We start from the raw sequence: 22429 nt of genomic DNA, 5'->3' as shown, positions 1-22429 counted from the left end.
TGTCCTCTTTGCCCAGACATACAGTGGCACATCTTAATTACCCACATGTTTAGTTTTTAACGGCTTTTAATGCTTTATTTGTGTATGTTCTTTGTTTTAGAATTTTAAATTTTGTATACTCGTTTTTATCTTAATTTTTTAGAATTTCTGTAAACCGCCCAGAGAGCCCTGGCTATGGGGGCGGTATATAAGTGTAATATAATAATAATAATAATAATAATAATAATAATAATAATAATAATAATAATAAAAAGCAGGGTATAAATATTCAATGAAGCAACAGTTCCTCTACCCCTAGGAGGGAAATTGTACCCACCTCTTTTGTGAGAAGGTGAATTACAGCCTCGTAGAACTCACTCTTACTTTTCTTCACCTGCACGATGCATGAAGTACAAGCTTTTTCCCCAGATACTGGCATGAACAGCTTCTTCCCTATAATGGCATTGAGCAGGGAGGTCTTCCCAGCTCCTGTACGGCCCAGAAAACCAATGAAAATGGGGTCCAAGGAACACTTTTTTTTCAAGGTGATCAGTCGCTCCCTATGAGGGGAAAAGAGAGGGAGTTGAGGGCAGGCAGCAGGACCAGGGTCTGGAAGCATGCGACCTGCTGATTTGAGATCTCACAACAATCTCAGCATCTCAGGAGCTTCATACATTAGGTGAGGGTAGGTTGCACTGTTGCTTAGAGAATTTTACATCCTGCTGAGAGAGAGTATAGAATAGACTAGGACTTGGCAATTCTTCCAATACTGATTAATGACAGTCCCAGAGGCGATATGGAACTTATGCCATTGAGGGGAATTTCACAGGAGCACAACTACAGCTTTAAGCTTCTGTAGGCGAGAAGAGAAAATGAAGAGCAGTGTCAGATCTACACCTTGTGTTAAATCATTATGATCCCATCATGGCAACACTATATGCTTCTTGCACATTTTTACCAGAATGACGTCTTGCAGGATTTTGGATAATCTCTACCTATAAAGCAGAATGTGTGTGTGTGTGTGTGTGTGTGTGTGTGTGTGTGTGTGTTTGTGTATGTGTGTGACGTATGTCCCTAAGTGTTTACCCACTTCCACATATGGTATTGCCTTAATGCTGTTCACCCAGACAGGACAATGTGTACATGGATCAGAACAAATCTAAAAACATGAATTTGGGGGGTCAAGTATTTTTAAAGAATTTAATAAAAAACCTAGGTTTACGCCTACAACTCCCAGCATGCCTTGGGTAGGAGGCCAGACTTACCGGCCTTTGGCAGCCATTGTGATTCCTAATGTCAGTCAACCAAATTCCACATAAAATGAAACAACCCACATAAATAGGCTGCATCCATTTGCGGTGCCTCCTCCCACTTGCGGTTTTAAAATCATAGCTAGATACAACAGCAGGTCTTTGAGAGGCCAAACTCTGGACATGCTCAACAGCACCCTATCCTGATATCAGTTTTCTCAGAAACTGAGGGAAGCGCACACGCAGCCTTCATCCTTGGCCAGAGTTGTGCGCATCCACTGACGGCTGCTTATCTCCCCTCCTTGGCGATGCTACTCCTCGATGCTTTGTCAAGGAGCAGCATCAGCCACGAGAGGAGGAAAGCGTCTCTCAGAGGACATGGACACCTGAGAGCTACCAAAGGCATGCTGGGAGCTGTAGTATCACTATCTCTCCATCCTAACTCAGCCCCCATTTTCCTAACCTTTCGCTGGCTGTCTTTGTTCTCCTTCTAACTGCCTTTCCCCAATTGCCGCTAACTCTGCCCACCATTCCATTCTAGCCTCAGCTGTCAGTCATTCCTCCATTCACTCTTCTGTTTCAATGGTGTAATCAGGCTTTTCCATGAAAATCATAAATGTTATTCAGTAATTCTTGCATCTGTCTTGGAATGTTGTGGTTTAGTTATAACAGGGTGGGGAAACCAACATAACAAATCTCACCAAGTTAAAAAGCCTTGGGATTTTTATTTTATTTTTAAATTCACTTGGCACTTAAAAGCCATTAATGGAGTCACTAGGCAACCCTACCTGGGAAAAAGAAATCCATAAGCAGGGTGCCACAACTAAGAAGGCCCGCTCTCCAGTGGTCTCCCACCACACCTCAGATGTTCAAAAATTAATGCGTTATTCAGGGACCTAGGCTTACGCCTACAACTCCCAGCATGCCTTAGGTGGGAGGGAAGACTTGACAGGCTTTGGCAGCCATCATCTGGAAGTGGCTCACCATCCTGGGCCTGAAGTGAGAGCGCCTGGGTTGGCTGCCTCAGTTACTAGGCCCCATCGGGAGCAGAAGGGAAGGAGGTTGCAGCTCTGGGCAAAAGGCATGCTGGGAGTTGTAGTTTTTGTTTTTTGTGGGGACAAGGAAAATCATGATGATGGCTTCAAGACAGCCCTGGCCAGGTGTTGAGGGGGAGAGAGAGAGAAGAAGAAGAAACTAATTGAGTTTGTTTTAAACTTACCTCACAGGCCTAGGACAGGCCTACCTTGCAGGGTTGTGGAGATGGTAAGGGGGTGGGGAATGAGTTTAATTCATTTAAAGGTTAACTCACAGACCTAGCACCAGCCTGCTACTTTAAGATGATTACGTAGGGTGACCCTATGAAAAGGAGGACAGAGCTCCTGTATCTTTAACAGTTGCATAGAAAAGGGGATTTCACCAGGTGTCATTTGTATATATAGAGAACCTGGAGAAATTCCCTCTTCATCACAACAGTTAAAGCTGCAGGAGCTATACTAGAGTGACCAGATTTAAAAGAGGGCAGGGCTCCTGCAGCTTTAACTGTGGTGATGGAGAGGGAATTTCACCAGGTCCCCATATATACAAATGACACCTGCTGAAATTCCCTTTTCAATACAACTGTTAAAAATACAGGAGCCCGGTCCTCCTTTCCATAGGGTCACCCTAAAACAGTTATCAGTGCACTTCAATACCACTATAAAGCAGTAGTGTAGATCTAACCTATATTTGAGAAGAAATCAGGTGGGAGACTCACTTGAGATAGTTCACTCCATCTAGCATCGTGTCCTGGGACAAAACAGCAAACAATTTATCGTATGTTGTGCTGAGAACCTTCCTTGTCTTGGATTCCAGCTTTTCATCTAAAAAACACAGAGACACATAAGCGGAATGTGCAATTGAAGAATCTGGGAACAGGGATAGGATATGAGTCAGAGTATGTAAGCAGAGCCCGGTTTGGACAACGTTCGGCTGAGAAAAGGCAATGGCCATGGAAACTCAAGTAATGGCAAGAAGGGTTCTAGGGAACTGCAGCGTTTATGCTGTCATGAAACCTGGTACCTGCTGCAGCACTCAATGTAGTGCGATCCAATTCGCTCTGCCATCCTGAGAAGGTGCCGCCTTACATGGCCCTTTCACATTCTCCATGCCATCTCTTTTCCCTCAATTAATCTGGTTAACCAACCTTCCATTCATCCTTCTACAGCTAAGCATTTAATGACCTGAATTTACTGCTCACTGTTCAAAGCCCATATGGGAGAAGGCGGTCTCTCAGCAAAGCTGTCTTATCAATGAAGCTGAAGGCAGATTTACATTTGTGGACTGGATCCAAGTATGGCTGACTGGAAAGATATGCAGCGTCACATGTGTTGAGGGCAGAACAGAGGAAGTGGCAAGGATGGGCACCCCTGGTTCCAGCAGTCTCTTCCGAACTACTTTCATGTAGCTTTCATTGTTATTGATTGTACACCACCTTTTGTGCCATTTCTGGCAGAAGGATTAGTTTCATTTTGTCCATGTATGTGTAAGACATCCCACACAACTGGAATTGTGTATAGGGTTGGGGGTGACTGTTAGCGGGTGGTTCATCTGTCCGGCGGGGTGATGTTTGCCCTGTCCTGGACGGGGTTGTACTCTCCCTAAAGGATGGGTCAGTAGTTTGGGGGTGCTCTTGGATCCAGAACTGTCACTTGAGGCACAGGTGAACTCAGTGGCAAAGAGCACCTTTTAGCAGCTTAGGTTGATATACCAACTACGCCCTTATCTGGACAGAGATAGCCTAACTACAGTTATCCATGCCAATGAAGCTGTAAAAGGACTGGCGTAATCCATGCTCTGATAACCTCTCATTTGGATTACTGCAATGCGTTATACGTGGGGCTGCCTTTGAAAACAGTCCGGAAGCTTCAGCTGGTACAAAACAGGGCAGCCCGTTTATTAACAGGGACTGGCCGGCGAGATCACATTACGCCAGTCCTTTTACAACTTCATTGGCTGCCAGTCCAGGTCCGGGCCCGATTCAAAGTGCTAGTATTGACATTCAAAGCCCTAAACAGTTTGTGGCCAGGTTATTGAAGGAACGCCTCCTCCCATATGTACCTGCCCGGACCTTAAGATCATCTACAGGGGCCCTTCTCCGTGAGTCCCTGCTGAGGTGGCTACTAGGAGGAGGGCTTTCTCCGCTGTGGCACCCCGGCTGTGGAATGAGCTCCCCAGAGCCGTCCGCCTGGCGCCTACACTGTACTCCTTCCGTCGCCAGCTGAAGACCTTTTTATTCTCTCAGTATTTGAACACTTAATTTTAACTTAAATTTAAATTTTGCTGTTTTAACTCTGTATTTTAATCTTATATCAATTTTGCTGCGTGGTTTTTATCCTGGTTGTGCTTTTTATACTGTATTTTGTATTTGTGTTTTTAACCTGTTGGTTGTTTTATTATGGTTTTAATTTTTGTGAACCACCCAGAGCGCTTCGGCTATTGGGTGGTATAAAAATGTAATAAATAAATAAATACATACATACATACTTCAGCACTGGGGAAGCCCCCCACCCACCCCAGGTTCTGTCTTTGCCCCCCACCCAGCCTGCCCTTAACCCTTATCACAGGAGAGTGGGGCTGACCTCCCCTTCGTACGTACACTTCTTCAGGATCTCTTTCTCCCTTGATTCAAAGACTTGGTACTTGTCTTCTCTCCTCCTTCGCTTGCGCGGCGTTTCAGCTGTGGAGTCCTCCTCAGCTCCTTATTGAATGTATACACAGTGTTCCAGTTAGCAAAATCTCAACCACATCGGACACTCAAGCCCCAAGCATCAGTAGGAGATTTGAAGTGAAGTGTCATCAGTACGCTGAGGGTACCCAGCTCTCTTCCTCCGTAACATCGAATCCGGTGTGGCTGTGCAGGCTCTGGACCACTACCTGGACGCAGTGCTCGGCTGGATGAGGGCCAATAAGCTGAGTCTGACTCCTGGCAAGATGGAGGCTCTGTGAGTGGGTGGCTCCCAGGGCCAGGATATAGGTCAGCTGCCTGCCTGGGATGGGGTTACACTCCCTCTGGAGGACCAGGGGCAGAGCCTGGGGGTGCTCCTGCATTCATCTTTGTCACTGGAGGCCCAGGTGACCTCAGTGACTAGCAGCACCTTTTACCAACTTCAGCAGGTACAGCAGCTGCGGCCATTCCTGGGGATAGCTGGACCACGTAGTCCAGGCATTAGGAACCTCAAGGTTGGACTGCTGCAATATACTCTATGTGGGGCTTCCCTTGGAGTTGAAATGGAAGCTGCAGCTGTTGCAGAATGCAGCTGTGAGGCTGTAGACTGGAGCCCTTTCTCAACAGCCTGTAACACCATTGTTGAAAGGTTCAAGGTTTTATTATTGGCATATAAAGCCCTGGACAAGTCACCTCAAAGATTGCTTGACCCTCAGCACTCCCAGGGGCAGCTGATGGTCCGATCTGGGACAGGGTGCAGTCAGGCTCAGGGAGATACACTTTAAACATGTGCTTAATTTCTGTGCCAGCCCAGATCTACGTGTGAGAGCTTTGACACCAATTCAAGTACCTCACATCAAGGAAACAGAGGCATGGCCACCAGTACCCATTACTGAAGTCCTAATCCTAAACAGGCAGAAGGTACGCTCCCTCCAGAGATGTTTCTGAACAACTTCTGGTGGTGGGCACCCGTAAATGTGAAGCTTTTCACTTACATTAATGCTTTTGGCAGATTTCCAAGGGGTGGGGGACTAATGTATTGTGGTCCCACCCCTACTGAATGGAGTTGCATACCCAGGCGTTCTATTTATTTTTTGAATTTAATTTAGGGGTGGGGGGGATGATTGATTAATGGGACAACCAATTTAAGGGGAAATTATTGTAGAGCAGAATCTACATAGGAAATTACTTGGGGGTAAATTAATTGAAGAGGAACTGAATAGGGTTCATCTGGGGGAGGTGCAAATAAATTGAATAATTTAGCTGGAAACAAATTAGCTGCCTTCCATGAAATATTAGATTCTAGAAATTGGTTCCAATTTGCATATACAGGCAAAAATGCAGATTTTGTGTAAATGTGTGTCTTCTTTTGGCTTCTTTTTCAGTGTTGCATGAGTGGCCATCCCACCCTAAAGCTTACAGGTGTTCATAAGATGCCTTATGTTTTCCTCCGAGGGCATCTATTGAGCATGGAGCAGCTATTGGAGAAGCTCCCCATCTAAAAAGATAGCCTTCCCACCTGCTGTCCATCTCGTCTCCATTACCAGTTCCAAGCATCTCCTCAAACTCATCTCACCCCCCTGGGTATTGTGGTCACAGTGGCTGCTTTCATAGTCAAGGGCCAGGATCTCTTCTCGATCCTCCCAGAGTGCAGGACATGGAATAACGGGCTCAAGTTAAAGGAAGCCAGATTCCAGCTGGACATCAGGAAAAACTTCCTGACTGTTAGAGCAGTACGACAGTGGAATCAGTTACCTAGGGAGGTTGTGGGCTCTCCCACACTGGAGGCCTTCAAGAGGCAGCTGGACAACCCTCTGTCAGGGATGCTTTAGGGTGGATTCCTGCCTTGAGCAGGGGGTTGGACTCGATGGCCCTTTAGGCCCCTTCCACTATTCTATGATTCTATGATTCTCAGCAACCCCGTCTGACTGATTCTCCTTTTACCTCCTCCTTCCTCCCTCACTTTGTTCCACCTTTCATAGCATGCAAACCTTTAGACATGTCTACTTATCATGTAACCGTTGCGCAAAACCTGGTACCTTTATGTTAAAATGCATGAATAATAAAGTCATGATAACAATATTAACCATAGCAAAATTGCTTGAGGAAGGTGGTCTACAACCAAACCCATGACCTTCCGCCACCACAAAGAACTGTGTTGCCTGACCCAAGATCCAGCATTTTGAGGGACCCTGCGGAATACCTCTGTGGTGGCACGCTGCATCCCTGGCACTCCTATTAAGAGTGGGGGCCCAAGTGGCTGCTTACGTAGTCAGGCCAGTTCTCTCTTGTGTCCTCCTGGTACCACCCAGCCTCTCAAAGCTTTGCAACAGGGAGTCTCACGCTCTTAACAATTTCACCCAGGCAGAGAAGCAGGGCCTTTGTCGCCCCTCATCTCCCCTTGCTGCTGGAAGAAGGACAGAATTGAGCTTTCTGACTGTCCAGCTCTGTTGAGCAGAATGGTGGGGAGCAGAGAGGAAAACGCACCACACTCCTTCAGGCCTTACCTCTGGGCTCTTCAGTCAACAACTCCATCTCGTTGTCTTCAGTCTCAGTTACTGTGGGGGAGGCATTGGGATTCCCAGTGGCCATGGTCTGGAAGCATCAATTCAAAAGGAGATACACAATTATTATGGACCTCAGATCTGTATCTTGCGCTGGCATTTCACACTGGCTTTAACAGAATATATAACAGTTGCACACATACTTGACAGCTCTATTTATTTATTACGTTTCTAGATCACCCAATAGTCAAAGCTCTCTGGGTGGTTCACTAAAATTGAAATGATAAAGTACAGCATAAAAACAACATAAAATTTAAAAAGTTTAAAATTACAGTATAAAAAATACAACCAGAACAGAGAGCTTGTGTGGTGTAGTGGGTAAGGTGTTGGACTGGGAGTCGGGAGATCCGGGTTCTAGTCCCCACTTAGCCCATGGAAACCCACTGGGTGACTTTGGGCCAGTCACAGACTCTCAGCCCAACCTACCTCACAGGGTTGTGGTTGTGAGGATAGCATGGAGAGGAGGAGGATTATGATCACCGCCTTGGGTTCCTTGGAGGAAAAAATGGTGGGATATAAATGTAATCATCATCATCATCAAAGCCTAGCAGCAATGCAGAGATTTAAAATACATATTTAAAACAGCAGCACTAAAAGACTAGAATGCTAAAATGCTGGGAGAATACAAAAGTCTTCACCTGGTGCCAGAAAGAGTACAATAGTAGGCGCTAAGCGAACCTCTCTCTCAGCAAACCAGCTGTGGTGTTTTAAATTTGTAAACTTTAACTTGGTGTTTTAAATTTGTAATTTTGCATTGCTGCTGTTTTTATCCGATTGAGCTTTTATATTGTATTTTATATTATGGTTTTATACTGTTGTTTAATACGTTGAACGTTTTTAATTTTTGTGAACTGCCCAGAGAGCTCTGGCTATTGGGCGGTATAGAAATGCAATAAATAAATAAATAAATACATTCTTTGAGACATCGTAGAAGAACTAGATCGCTTTAAGCAGAGCATCATGGTGTAGGCAGTGTTAAGGCAATCATCATTTCAGGCCTATCAAAGAGGCATAGCTAAAATGGCTGTCCCAACCAAAGTTTGTTTTTGATCTGTTACTGGCAGAAAGCTTGGCCTGGGGAATAGGGAACATTGCGAAAAATATTCTTGGGCAGTATGGTTCATGTCCCAGTCAGGGCAAAACCCCCAAGTTCAAGTTGGGAAACTTCTACAGAACTGTTAAATATGAATAAATATGAAAAGAGTAGAGTAAACAATCCGTTATCAAGGGCCACCAAAGTGATCAAGTCCTGGAGCAATGATCCTACAAAGAAAGGACTTCTTAGTTTACTTTTTCTCTCAAACACACAATACTAGAACCCTGGCTAATGACAAGAGATTTAGGACTGGCAAAAAGGACTTTTCCCCACAATGCATAGTTAAACTATGGAATTTGCTTGCATGGGATGTGGTGCTGGACAGAAACTTAGAAGGCTTTAAAAGGGGATTAGAGAAATTCATGGAGGAGAGGGCTACCAAATCAATCGCTACTCGTCATGGTAGCTATATATTATAGCAGGGATCAGAAGTAGCAAGTCTCTGAAAACCAATTACTGGGGGTTGGAGACAGTGTGAGGAGGCCATTGCACTCATGTCCTCCTTGTGGAGTTCCCAGAGGCATCCAGTTAACCACTGTGGGAAACTGGGATGATCAACACTAGTCTTCTAACGTTGCTAGTGTCCATTTCTAACGTTGTTATCCGTATCAGCTTTTAACGTAACGGGGCACGAATGTAGCATTACTTGAGTTTAACTGTAACGTTACTGCAGGGCGTACTGTTCAATTGTTTCAGTGTTCTTCCTCTTCTCTGAAAGTAGCAGAGCTGCTCGGTTTGCTCCGCCCACTTCCTGCCTCGTTCCTAGCCAGCAGTGCAGGGCAATAGTCATAAGCACACACAAACCCCCTCCCAAAATATCTTTACACAAGCTAAGAAGGTCCGGGTCTGGTCAGGGTTTGGATGGGTGACCAAACTGAAAACATTCAGCAGCGCAGACGGTGAGGCCTGTTTTAGGGTGACCATATTTTGGAAAACAAAAAGGAGGACAACATGGTCGCCCCCAAGGGGGCGTGTCCAGCACCAAGGGGGCGTGCCCACCCGAACATAGCCTTGGTCACATGTCTGATTTTACAGCACACATTTAAGACAAATCTCTTCTTCATAACATCTTAATGTTAAAATCACTGAAATAAAGAACAAGTGAGAGATTCAATGTATCTGAAATTAACTTCACTCAATCCTACTTTTGTAGGTTTTGCTGTACTTTGAAGCTTTTGCTATACTCTTTGTGTTATTTTATTTATTTATTTATTTATTTATTTTATTACATTTATATACTGCCCCACAGCTGAAGCTCTCTGGGCGGTTTACAACAATTAAAAATAGTAAACATTAAAAGTATACAAAAATTTAAAAAACATAAAAACAGTATAAAAACAACAGTATAAAAAGTGTTACATTCTCCCCTTCCCTCAAATATTTTTTCTGACTGTATCTTCACTCATTGCAAGCTGCTGTTGTTGTTAACAGGGTATGCTACTGGCCCCAGATCTGTTTCAATTTGGTATGGCTAAAGCTCTACCTAAAAGCTAAGTTTCAGCTCTTTATCTTTAAAAATGACAGTTTAAAAAATAATAATTTTAAAACGTCATTTTTTAAAAAATTCCTAAAAAATCAATGGATGAGCGGATCTCTTTCAAATTTGGTGTGGCTAAAGCTCTACCTAAATCCTATCATGGTACAAAGTTTCATCGCTTTATCTTTAAGAATGATGATTTTAAAAATAATAATTTTAAAACCTCAATTTTTAAAAAATTCCTAAAAAATCAATGGATGAACAGATCTGTTTTAAATTTGGAGTGGCTAAAGCTCTACCTAAGTCCTTTCATGGTGCAAAGTTTCATGTCTTTATCTTTAAAAATGACGATTTTAAAAATAATAATTTTAAAACCTTAATTTTTAAAAAATTTGTAAAAAATCAGTAGATGAACAGATCTGTTTCAAATTTGGTATGACTAAAGCCCTTCCTAAGAGCTATCATTGTGCCAAGTTTCATGTCTTTATCTTAAAAAATGACGGAGTTATAAGCATTTTTGTTAATTCCCATTAGAGCTGCTCTTTGCAAAAAACCTGGATTTCCCCTCCCCCTCCCGGATCTGCCGGTTTACAGCAAAAATCCGGATATATCCGGGCAAATCCGGGTCATATGGTCACCCTAGCAGCTGTTGGGATTATTTCAAACACACCATTTAAGCCCCGCTGGTTAGAGTTTTGGACTGGGAGCAGAGACCTGTGTTAATTTTCCTGCATGGAGCTACAGCGATCCTTTGCTTACCAGGAAGTGAATTTAGCACTCCTCAGATACTTTGCAAAGAGGGGGGAAATGTAAAAAAAAAATCATAAAAAATCACCGGATGACCTAATTCAAGTCAAATTTGGTATGCTTAAAGCTCTCCCTAATATCCATTACTGTGCCGATTTTGGTGTCTTTATCTTTAAAGCTTTCGCAGATGTAAGCATTTGTTTAAAATCCTGCTCCTGTGCCCGCAGTGGCGGCTCGGAATTAGGGCGAATCTTTTGCAAAAGGAGCACAATTGAGGCAGGATGCATGGGACTACTTCACAATCAAAGCAGATTTTAAGGTGGGAAACTTCTGAGTCCTTTGCACGCAATGGTCAGTGATTGCACAGTATAACGCTGGTGTGATGAAGCTCCAACTGCTGTAGCAGATAAGATAGCAAACGGGCTGAAGCGAAGGAAGGAGAACAGGAAGTGGGCGGAGCAAACCCAGCAGCTCTGCTGCTTTCAGAGAAGAGGAAGAGGAAAATGACCGATAGAACGAGGCACATGCATCAATATCAGTGCTACAGCTAAGCAACAGCGAAAGGGGACAACGAAACAGAACCAGTAAGTACAACTCATTTACAACGTTAGAGACACAGGGTCACGTGACGCTGTGCATCACAGTAACCCATTCATAACGTTAGAATAACATCAGTGCAGATTCCCACAGGATCCATCCGGCGTTGGGACAACTTGGTCCAATCCTGACTTCGATCTTGCCTCCTGAAATGTGTCTGTGATTGAAGCCCTGTTTCCTTGACCTTTTGGACTGCCTAACAACTCAGCTTCTGGACAGCTTAACGTACCCTGACTGGTTTACTGTGTTTGACTTCTTCCTCGTTATCCTGACCACTCTTGCTGCTGTCTTTTCCTCTTGACTGACTGACTGACTGTACTCTGACCTCTGCCTGGAATTAAACCACCTCTGTTGTAACCTGAACCTTATTGGCTAAATTCTTGTAGGCTTGACTATTTGCTGCCTCCAGTGCACTTGCAGCTTGCTACAGCCAAAGCAGGACACATGTTGTATACTTTTCAATAAGTGGCACAGATTTGGAACCAAGCATCTAGAGACATAGCTCAACTCATTAACTGGGGCACTCCCTTCTTGCTCTAACTCTGGGGCTGTCTTGGCATAGTCTTTGCCCAGGGGTGACTCCAAATCTCTGCTCCGTCAGTTAGATGACGCAGCTGCAGATTCGAAGGCACCCTGGGGCAAAGATGCATGCTTGAAGTTTGGGGACTTACCCTGACTTTTCCAGCCAGAGCAAGGTCAGCCCAACTCTTCCCACCTACAAGCACAGTGGATAGTGGAGGGTTTGGTGGCAGTGAGGCACCAACGCGGTGCCATGAAGACAGCCCCCCTCACAATCCTGAAAAGCTGATCCATACTATTAGGGTGATCATATTTTGGAAACCAAAAAGGAGGACAACATTGTCTGCGTGTCCAGCATATCCTTGGTCACATGTCTGATTTTACAGCACACATTAAAGACAAATCTGTTCTACATAGCATCTTAATGTAAAAATCACTGAAATAAAGAACAAGTGAGAGATTCAATGTATCTGAAATTAACTTCACTCACTCCTACTTTTGTAAGTTTTGCTGTACTTTGAAGCTTTTGCTATACTCTGTGTGTTACATTCTCCCCTTCCCTCAAATATCTTTTCTGACTGTGTCTTCACTCATTGCAAGCTGAATTTCATGCCAACATTCGCAGCAACAGGGCATCCGCAAAGACAAGAGCCTCTCTCTCGACTGGCACCTTACCGTTGGTTGTGAGAGTTTTTCTCTAAAGATGACCCTTCATCGCCCATGATGTGGAACTTTGAGAAAAAGACCTCTGGCCCATTCTGTTTTGCCCTGTGGGCTGCTTTGACTCCTAGGGTGACCATATGAAAAGGAGGACAGGGCTCCTGTATCTTTAACAGTAATGTAGAAAAGGGAATTTCAGCGGGTGTCAATTGAAGAGGGTGGAATTCCCTCTTCATCACAACAGTTAAAGCTGCAGAAGCCCTGCCCTCTTTTGTATCTTGCCACTCTACTATAGCTAGTGTGGCTTTAACTGTTGTGATGAAGAGGGAATTTCACCTTCTTTAATTGATACCTGCTGAAATTCCTTTTTCTACATTACTGTTAAAGATACAGGAGCCCTGTCCTCCTTTTCATATGGTCACCCTAGCTGACTGATCTCTCCTTTCCCACATTTTGATTTGTGGATGCCTTGCCTCTGCTGAGCTCCAGGTACCCGACTGCACACCAAATCTGCCACAGGAAAGGTGCCCTGCTTGCCCAGGACTTCTTACCTAAAGACTGGAGATCCCCTTAATGCCAAGGGCTGAAACTGCTCAATGTGCAACACCCCAAAGAGGAGGTTTGACAACCTGAGTTTGAAGGATATGGCTCCAGCAGTTTTAAAAAACAATAATTTTAAAACTTTGAACTTTTAAAACAATCCTTTTAAAAATGGACGAACAGATCTGATTCAAACTTGGCATGATTAAATCTCTCCTTAAGAGCTATCATAGTGCCAGCTTTCAGCCCTTTATCTTTAAAAACGTCATTTCTAAAAAAAAAAAAAAATTAAACCTCAAACTTTAAAAAAAATCTTAAAACTCAATGGATGAACAGATCTGTTTCAAAATTGGCATAGCTGAAGTCCTTGTTAAGAGCAATCAAGGTACCAAGTTTCATCTCTTTATGTTTAAAAATAACATTTTTAAAAAAAATTAAATCCTCAAATTTTAAAAAATTACTAAAAATCAATGGATGAACGGATGTATTTCAAATTTGGTATGGCTAAAGCTCTACCTATAACCTATCATGGCACCAAGTTTCATCTCTATCTTTAAAAATGACAATTTTAAAAATAATAATTTTAAAACTTCAATTTCTGAAAAATTCCTAAAAAATCAATGGATGAACGGATCTGTTTCAAATTTGGTATGGCTAAAGCTCTACCTATAACCTATCATGGTGCCAAGTTTCATCTCTTTATCTTTAAAAATGATGATTTTCAAAATAATAATTTTAGAACCTCAATTTTTTAAAAAAAAATCCTAAAAAATCAATGGATGAACAGGTCTGTTTCAAATCTGGTGTGGCAAAAGCTCTACCTAAAACCTATCATGGTGTAAAGTTTCATCTCTTTATCTTTAAAAATGACGATTTTAAAAATAATAATTTTAAAACCTCAATTTTTGAAAAATTCCTAAAAAATCAATGGATGAACGGATCTGTTTCAAATTTGGTGTGGCTAAAGCTCTACCTAAAACCTATCATGGTGCGGTTTCAGCTCTTTATCTTTAAAAATGACGATTTTAAAAATAATAATTATAAACCTCAATTTTTGAAAAATTCCAAAAAAATTCAATGGATCTGTTTCAAATTTGGTATGACTAAAGCCCTACCTACAACCTACCATTGTGCCAAGTTTCATGTCAAAAGGAAGTGAGGCAGGTGGTTACTAGGAGGAGGGCTTTCTCCGCTGTGGCACCCCGGTTGTGGAACGAGCTCCCCAGAGAGGTCCGCCTGGTGCCTACACTGTACTGCTTTCGTCGCCAGCTGAAGACCTTTTTATTCACTCAGTATTTTAACACTTAATTTTAACTTAAATTTAAATTTTACTGTTTTAACTCTGTATTTTAATCTTATATCAACTTTGCTGTGTGGTTTTATCCTGGTTGCGCTTTTTATATTGTATTTCGTAATTGTGTTTTAACCTGTTGGGTGTTTTACTGTGGTTTTAATTTTTGTGAACCGCCCAGAGAGCTTCGGCTATTGGGCGGTATAAAAATGTAATAAATAAATAAATAAATAAATAAATGTCTTTATCTTAAAAATGACAAAGTTATAAGCATTTTTGTTAATTCCCATTAGAGCTGCTCTCTGGCTGGCGAAGGTTGGAAAAAACTGGATTCCCCCTCCCCTCCTGGATTTGTCACCAAAAACCCGGGCAAATCCAGCCAAATCCGGTCATATGCTCACCCTATTTTTATCCCATCCTTTCTCCATGGAACTCAGAGTAGCATGCATAGTTCTCTCACCTCCCCACCCCAAATTTTATTTTCACATCAACTCTGTACAGTTGGCTGAGAGATGGTGGGGAATGGGTGAAAGTCACTTAGTGAGTTTCATAGCTAAATGGGGATTTGAAGCTGTGTCTCTGGTTCGAGGCTGATACTAAGTACAAGGAAACATTAGTGCAGTTTGCAAAACCGCTAAGTTTGCCAGACGGAGACATCTGGAAGCCATGGTGGGAAAGCAAATCTCCTAACACTGGAGACCAGTGGCAGGAGAAACTCTTCTTACCTGGGGATTTGGTGGATCCGTTCTCTGCAAGCCTGCAATCAACTCCAAAGTTCCTGGCACAGTCCTAGCGGAGACCAAGAAGCTGCTTTTTATGTAATGATTGCAGCCCTACTGAGTTTCAGCCAGGAAAACGAAAAAGAAAGTTCTAAATTATACCTACAAAGATGTCTGGGAGGAGCTGAAAGTCCGACTCAGTTATGAACAATGCAAATCGACAGGGTGGGAGGAGGAGGAGGAGGAGGAGGAGGAAGCGGGGGGGAGGACTCTCTCACCATTGACTGTGGGCCAAAGACTTATGTTATGCAACTTTTTTTTAAGAAAAAAAAAAAGCAAGCCTAAATGCCCACTTCCCAGGTCAGAAGCATATTACCTGCAGAAGAGATGTTTATCCCTTTCCTCCCTTTACCTATTTCTAGTGAGATAGCCGCCGCCCCCCTGCTATTTGATCCTGGATGTGGCATTTATTGTCAAGAGTTTGGGGGCATCTTTGGGGCACAATCTCCCATGTCACGTCTAGTTAGGCTCTCAGAATGCAAACTGCTTCTACAGCTTTCTGCTAACAAATCTAATGTATATATTACTGTAAAATTGCCAGGGAAATCCAACACACTAACATTTGACTTCAAAAGATGAAAGTTCTGAAAAGGAGGAGATTGTTAAGGACGAAGTTGAAGTTCAGTTAGAATGTTTACACCAGGTCAGGAAAAGTACCATTAAGCCTAGGGATGCTTCCAGAAAGGGGGCAGAGGGTGTCCCAGTGCTACAACTCAGGAAGTCTTGTGCACCAACTCTGTCATTTTTTCTTAACAGATTTACATAGAAACATAGAATAGCAGAGTTGGAAGGGGCCTACAAGGCCATCGAGTCCAACCCCCTGCTCAATGCAGGAATCCGCCCTAAAGCATCCCTGACAGAGGGCTGTCCAGCTGCGTCTTCTGCAGTAATGAAAAAGATAGTAGTGGGGAAATGGAAAGGTGACAACATTGGACTCTCAAATACACTCTGCATAGAGCTATCTTTGTGCCTAGTCCAGAAACTTCAACTAGTCCAAAATATGGCAGCCAGGCTGGTCACCGATACATCTAGGGGTGACCACATTACACCAGTCTTAAAATCTCTTCACTGGCTGCCAATTAGTTTCCAGGCAAAGCATAAAGTGTTGGTTATCACCTTTAAAGCCCTACATGGTTTGGGTCCAGGCTACCTGTGGTGTCGCCTTCTCCCGTACAATCCACCCCGCAGACTCAGGTCCTCTGGGGAGAATTTACTCCAGTCAACAAAAACAAGGCTGACAGGTATTGCCCAGAGGAAGTTTTCTTCTGCTGCTCCCAGACTATGGAATGGCCTGCCAGGAGAGAATCGTCAACTTAACAGTCTTCTGGATTTTAAGAAACCTATAAAGACTGATCTCTTCCGGCAGACCTACCCAGCTGAATTTTAGGATGCTTTTAGGATGTTTTTAGGATGTTTTTTAGGAAGTTTTAACAAAGTATACTATGTTTTTAATCAATATTTCATGCATTTTATACTTACTGTTGTTCCCCTCTTCGATCAAGATGGAGAGGCTGATAAGAAATATTATTATTATTATTATTATTATTATTATTATTATTATTATTATTTTCTGTGAATGAATCGGAGCAATTCTGCTATAAAAGCCTCATCTGGAAGCACCCAAAGAGGTCACCAGGCAGGGTCAAGGAAGAAGGGCTTCCTTCAGAACATGGAAGTGTTCCACAAAGGAATCATAGAATAGTAGAGTTGGAAGGGGCCCACAAGGCCATCCACCCTAAAGCATCCCTGACAGATGGAGAATAGAAAGGAACACGAACTGGCATGCCCAAAATGCCAGCAGATGATGAGGGGTGCAGCGAAGCCTTTTTGAGGAGCAGAACATTAAGCAGCAATAATAACAAAGACCAACCAAAAAAAATCAAAAAATCCTTTAAGTACATTACAAACAGGTAACTGGCTAAGGAGGCTGTAGGTTCACTGGAAGACAAAAGGGTTAAAGGCATCCTTGGATCCAAGCCACTGTCTTTTCTCCAGAGGGTTTATTTATTTATTTATTTATTTATTACATTTTTATACCGCCCAATAGCCGAAGCTCTCTGGGCGGTTCACAAAAATTAAAACCACAGTAAAACACCAAACAGGTTAAAACACAATTACGAAATACAATATAAAAAGCGCAACCAGGATAAAACCACACAGCAAAGTTGATATAAGATTAAAATACAGAGTTAAAACAGTAAAATTTAAATTTAAGTTAAAATTAAGTGTTAAAATACTGAGTGAATAAAAAGGTCTTCAGCTGGCGACGAAAGCAGTACAGTGTAGGCGCCAGGCAGACCTCTCTGGGGAGCTCGTTCCACAAGCGGGGTGCCACAGCGGAGAAAGCCCTCCTCCTAGTAGCCACCTGCCTCACTTCCTTTGGCAGGGGCTCACGGAGAAGGGCCCCTGTAGATGATCTTAAGGTCCGGGCAGGTACATATGGGAGGAGGCGTTCCTTCAGATAACCTGGCCCCAAACCGTTTAGGGCTTTAAATGTCAATACCAGCACTTTGAATTGGGCCCAGACCTGGACTGGCAGCCAATGAAGTTGTAAAAGGACTGGCGTAATGCGATCTCGCCGGCCAGTCCCTGTTAATAACCTTGCTGCCCTATTTTGCACCAGTTGAAGCTTCCGGACCATTTTCAAAGGCAGCCCCACGTATAGTTTCAGTGGGTCCAGCTCCATCTGAGAGCCCCCTCCCTCCTGCTACCAACTGTCTCTGCAGAGGCCACCAGTGAGGGAGGAAGCAGCAGCCAGGCACTTCTCCACCGTGCCTGGGTCCAGCTCCAGCTGAGAGCCCCCTCCCTCCTGCTACCAACTGTCTCTGCAGAGGCCACCAGTGAGGGAGGAAGCAGCAGCCAGGCACCTCTCCACCATGCCTGGGTCCAGCTCCAGCTGAGAGCCCCCTCCCTCCTGCTGTCAACTGACACTGCAGGGGCCATCAGTGAGGGAGGAAGCAGCAGCCAGGCACCTCTCCACCGTGCCTGGGTCCAGCTCCAGCTGAGAGCCCCCTCCCTCCTGCTGTCAACTGACACTGCAGGGGCCATCAGTGAGGGAGGAAGCAGCAGCCAGGCACTTCTCCACCATGCCTGGGTCCAGCTCCAGCTGAGAGCCCCCTCCCTCCTGCTACCAACTGTCTCTGCAGAGGCCACCAGTGAGGGAGGAAGCAGCAGACAGGCACTTCTCCACCGTGCCTGGGTCCAGCTCCAGCTGAGAGCCCCCTCCCTCCTGCTACCAACTGTCTCTGCAGAGGCCACCAGTGAGGGAGGAAGCAGCAGCCAGGCACCTCTCCACCATGCCTGGGTCCAGCTCCAGCTGAGAGCCCCCTCCCTCCTGCTACCAACTGTAACTGCAGAGGCCACCAGAGAGGGAGGAAGCAGCAGCCAGGCACCTCTCCACCGTGCCTGGGTCCAGCTCCAGCTGAGAGCCCCCTCCCTCCTGCTGTCACCTGTAACTGCTGAACTTTCCAACTAAGATTGTAGTGCCTGAGTTTGCTTTCCTTTTCCCCCTCCTCCTCCTCCCTCCCAATCCCCTTTCCTTTTGTGTCATGTCTTTTAGATTGTAAGCCTGTGGGCAGGGACTGTCAAGAAATACTTTTGTAAGCCGCCATGAGAGCCTTTTTTGGCTGAATGGCGGCATAAAAATCCTTAAATAAATAAATAAATAAAATAAATAACGCATTGCAGTAATCCAAACGAGAGGTTATCAGAGCATGGATAACTGTAGCTAAGCTATCTCTGTCCAGATAAGGGCGCAGCTGGTATATCAGCCTAAGCTGATAAAAGGTGCTCTTTGCCACTGAGTTCACCTGTGCCTCAAGTGACAGTTCTGGATCGAAGAGCACCCCCAAACTACGGACCCGATCCTTTAGGGGGAGTGCAACCCCGTCCAGGACAGGGCAAACATCACCTCTCCGGACAGAAGAACCACCCGCTAACAGTACCTCCGTCTTGTCTGGATTGAGTTTCAGTTTATTAGCCCTCATCCAGTCCATTACCGTGCCCAGGCACTGGTTCAGAACAGCCACTGCCTCACCTGGGTTTGATGAAAAGGAAATGTAGAGCTGGGTATCATCCGCATATTGATGACACCTCAGTCCACATTTCCGGATAACCTCCCCCAGCGGCTTCATGTATATGTTAAACAGCATAGGGGATAAGATAGAGCCCTGTGGAACCCCATAGCTTAGGAGCCACGGCACAGAGCAATAATCCCCCAGCACCACCTTCTGGAATCGGCCATCCAAGTAGGAGCGGAACCACTGCAACGCAGTACCTCCCACTCCCAGCTCAGACAACCTATCCAGAAGGATACCATGGTCAATGGTATCGAAGGCCGCTGAGAGGTCCAGGAGAACCAACAGGGTCGCACTCCCCCTGTCTCTCTCCCGACAGAGGTCATCCCGCAGGGCGACCAAGGCAGTTTCCGTTCCAAAACCAGGCCTGAAACCCGATTGAAATGGATCTAGATAATCCGTTTCATTCAAGAGTGCCTGGAGTTGTCCTGCAACCACCCGCTCAAGCACCTTGCCCAGGAAAGGGATATTAGCCACCGGCCTGTAGTTGTTTACATCTTCCGGGTCCAGGTTAGGCTTCTTCAGGAGTGGTCTAATTGCCGCCTCTTTTAAAGAGGCCGGCACCACTCCCTCTCTCAAGGAGGCATTTACAACCTCCTGGACCCAGCCGGATCTACACTACTGCTTGTAGTGCACTGTTTATAAAAAGATGTTCCGGAGGACTCGAGTTAGCCGGCTGTTTGTCAACTACCTGTTGTTGAGAAACCTGAAAGAGAGTTCCCGGAATGACTGAGAGAGGAAACGAAAGTTAATGACAAGGCCAGGGCAAGAACAGGCTTTGGGTGCCTCTAGATGTGGCCTCCGCTGACAAAATTGGCTTCTTAGATGAATCACCATGTGGGGCTGTTTTATTTATTTATTTGCAATTTCTAAAGCACCGTTTAGGACCTATAACTGTCACCACATTCCAAAAGGCTTGAGCCCATTCTCTTTGGTGGGGAGCTGTGTTAGATCAATGTTCTTTTCACCCAAGGACGAAATCCAAACAGCCCTTAAGCACGACTCCACCATTCCAGCGACAGAGGGTTCAAAAGCGCTTTATTGATTAGTAATCAAGGCCTGGCCTCTTCAAAGGGAGCAATCAGACAAAAGACATAGGGAATATGGTACAGTATTAAAGCTTTCAAGGGGCAGGGCCCAGTAGCAGCATAAACCAATCAGAACATAACACTGGGGCATAGCTGCTTATGCTAAACAATTCTCTCTGTTCTGTAAACAATACCTTTGGCCTTACAGTAAGTTACAGAGAGTTAACTTTGACACAGGAGGACTGGAGCCGGAGCTCTTGCTTATATTAGATAAGACAGATGCAAAGATGCACTCAAGGAGATATTTTCGCATACATGACATTATGACATTTTGCCTGCAATATGATGGCTACTTTAGTTTCCTAATAAAAATGGAGAGACTTCTGCTAACAGCTGTGACAGGACATAAATGCTTTTGCCATCCCATGTTTTCCACATTACCAATTTGGGTTCTTTTTATCTGGAAACTTGAAATGCCCGGTTTTATTTATTTATTTATTTATTTATTACATTTTTATACCGCCCAATAGCCGAAGCTCTCTGGGCGGTTCACAAAAATTAAAACCACAAAAAACATCCAACAGGTTAAAAACACAATTACGAAATACAGTATAAAAAGCGCAACCAGGATAAAACCACACAGCAAAGTTGATTATAAGATTAAAATAATCGGTTGTATGGAGCATGTAGGTATCTTATTTGGCAAGGACAGTGGTGATGCCAGCACAGGCTGTACAAGGGCGAGATCAATTTCTAAATAGTCTGATGGCTTTTCTACCGTAGTAAATATCCAGCCAAAGGATGTGACCTTCAACTTTACCAGGGCCGGATCTACATTATTGCTTTAAAGCGCTTTATAACAGTTTTATAGCGCTTTAAAGCAGTTAAAGTGCTTTATAACTGTTATAAAGCGCTTTAAAGCAGTAGTGTAGATCCGGCCCTGGTCACTGTTGTATGTTGTGTAAAGAGAGCAAGGAAAGGTGAAATCCTTAATGAACAATCATATAATACTCAACAAAAAGTTAAGGATATACATACAGTGAAACCATAATATTTAACATACAAAAATAAAATAAAGATTAACAATGATATTGCATTGAAAGTGCAATAAGATATTGCACAGACCAATGTATAGCTACAACAATGTAGAAAAAGGCCAAACATTTCGAAAAAAGGTCTTCGTCAGTGGTCAATGCTAAAATGCAATATACCAAAAGAACATACATGGGCAAATAGACCATACACAGATTACTGCTTGTTATTATGGATGTAGACACGAGGGTGCACATATAGGACAGAACAATTAAATACCGGGCTGCTGTGTACTCCCTGAAGATTTAATGGGGCTAACTTTACAATTCCCACAATGATGTGGTATAGGGTGTCACTCCCCTTTGAAAATATGCCGGGACTCCTAAAAGGAATAATAAAATATTTACACAATAATACATGTAGCAACCCCATGTTGTTAATGAGAATTCCTTATAAATGTGCCTCTCTATAAACTAATGGAAAACATACATCAAAAGTTTACCTACAGCCTTTTCAATCTGCCTTGGTCATAGTGTTTAGAAGAATGGCGTTAAGGCTGACTGATTTACAGCTGAGGTTAAGTACTATTCTTTTGTAGGCCAATTAAGCCTCTTAATCAATCAATCTAGTATGAGGCAAAATGGATCTCATTCCCATTTGTTATTTTTAGTGGCCAATTAGATGGTAATTAACACTTCAGGTTTGAAATCACAATGATTCATAATTGAATGATAATATACCATAATGTGTCAATAAAATCATTGTGATACACCGGGCCCACCTCCTGCTGTGGAGGAAATGAGTGGGTGGGCTGTTTTATCTGTGCCCACCCTGGGTTGCTGCAAGCCCCTTCTGTTAGAAATCAAGTCTTCTGTAGCAATTTCATCAAAGCTGTAAATGAAAATATATTGCTCAACCAACAGGAAGTGTTGACATATTAGCAAGAGTGTGAACCTCCCGGCGAGGACAGGAAGAACGTGACCACAAAAAACAAATGTTCCAGTTTTGCAATACCCATCAACGTCTTGTTTTTTCCTGTCCTTAGAACTCTGCACATGCATATCAATCCTTGCTTATCATTGGTTGAAAAG

At 43.8% G+C, this 22429-nt stretch overlaps 1 protein-coding gene across 1 annotated transcript in view; it reads right to left on the bottom strand.

The window, feature by feature from the left end:
• The window catches only part of LOC134397239 (nuclear GTPase SLIP-GC-like), a 55864-nt gene extending 40630 nt beyond the window's left edge, over positions 1-15234 (bottom strand). Inside the window, exons 1-5 of the mRNA XM_063123714.1 lie at positions 15149-15234; positions 7440-7527; positions 4864-4965; positions 2983-3088; positions 317-539 (exon numbers count right to left, since the gene is read on the bottom strand). Of these exons, the coding sequence (XP_062979784.1) occupies positions 317-539; positions 2983-3088; positions 4864-4965; positions 7440-7524 (516 nt within the window). The 5' untranslated portion in view covers positions 7525-7527; positions 15149-15234. The remainder of the gene's footprint in view (positions 1-316; positions 540-2982; positions 3089-4863; positions 4966-7439; positions 7528-15148) is intronic.
• Positions 15235-22429: the final 7195 nt, after the last annotated feature.

Source organism: Elgaria multicarinata, chromosome 4 (genome assembly GCF_023053635.1).
Source record: "Elgaria multicarinata webbii isolate HBS135686 ecotype San Diego chromosome 4, rElgMul1.1.pri, whole genome shotgun sequence".
NCBI classification, from domain to species: Eukaryota; Metazoa; Chordata; class Lepidosauria; order Squamata; family Anguidae; genus Elgaria; species Elgaria multicarinata.
The sequence above is the reverse complement of the archived record's forward strand: the minus strand, read 5'-3'. Positions and strand labels throughout refer to the sequence as shown.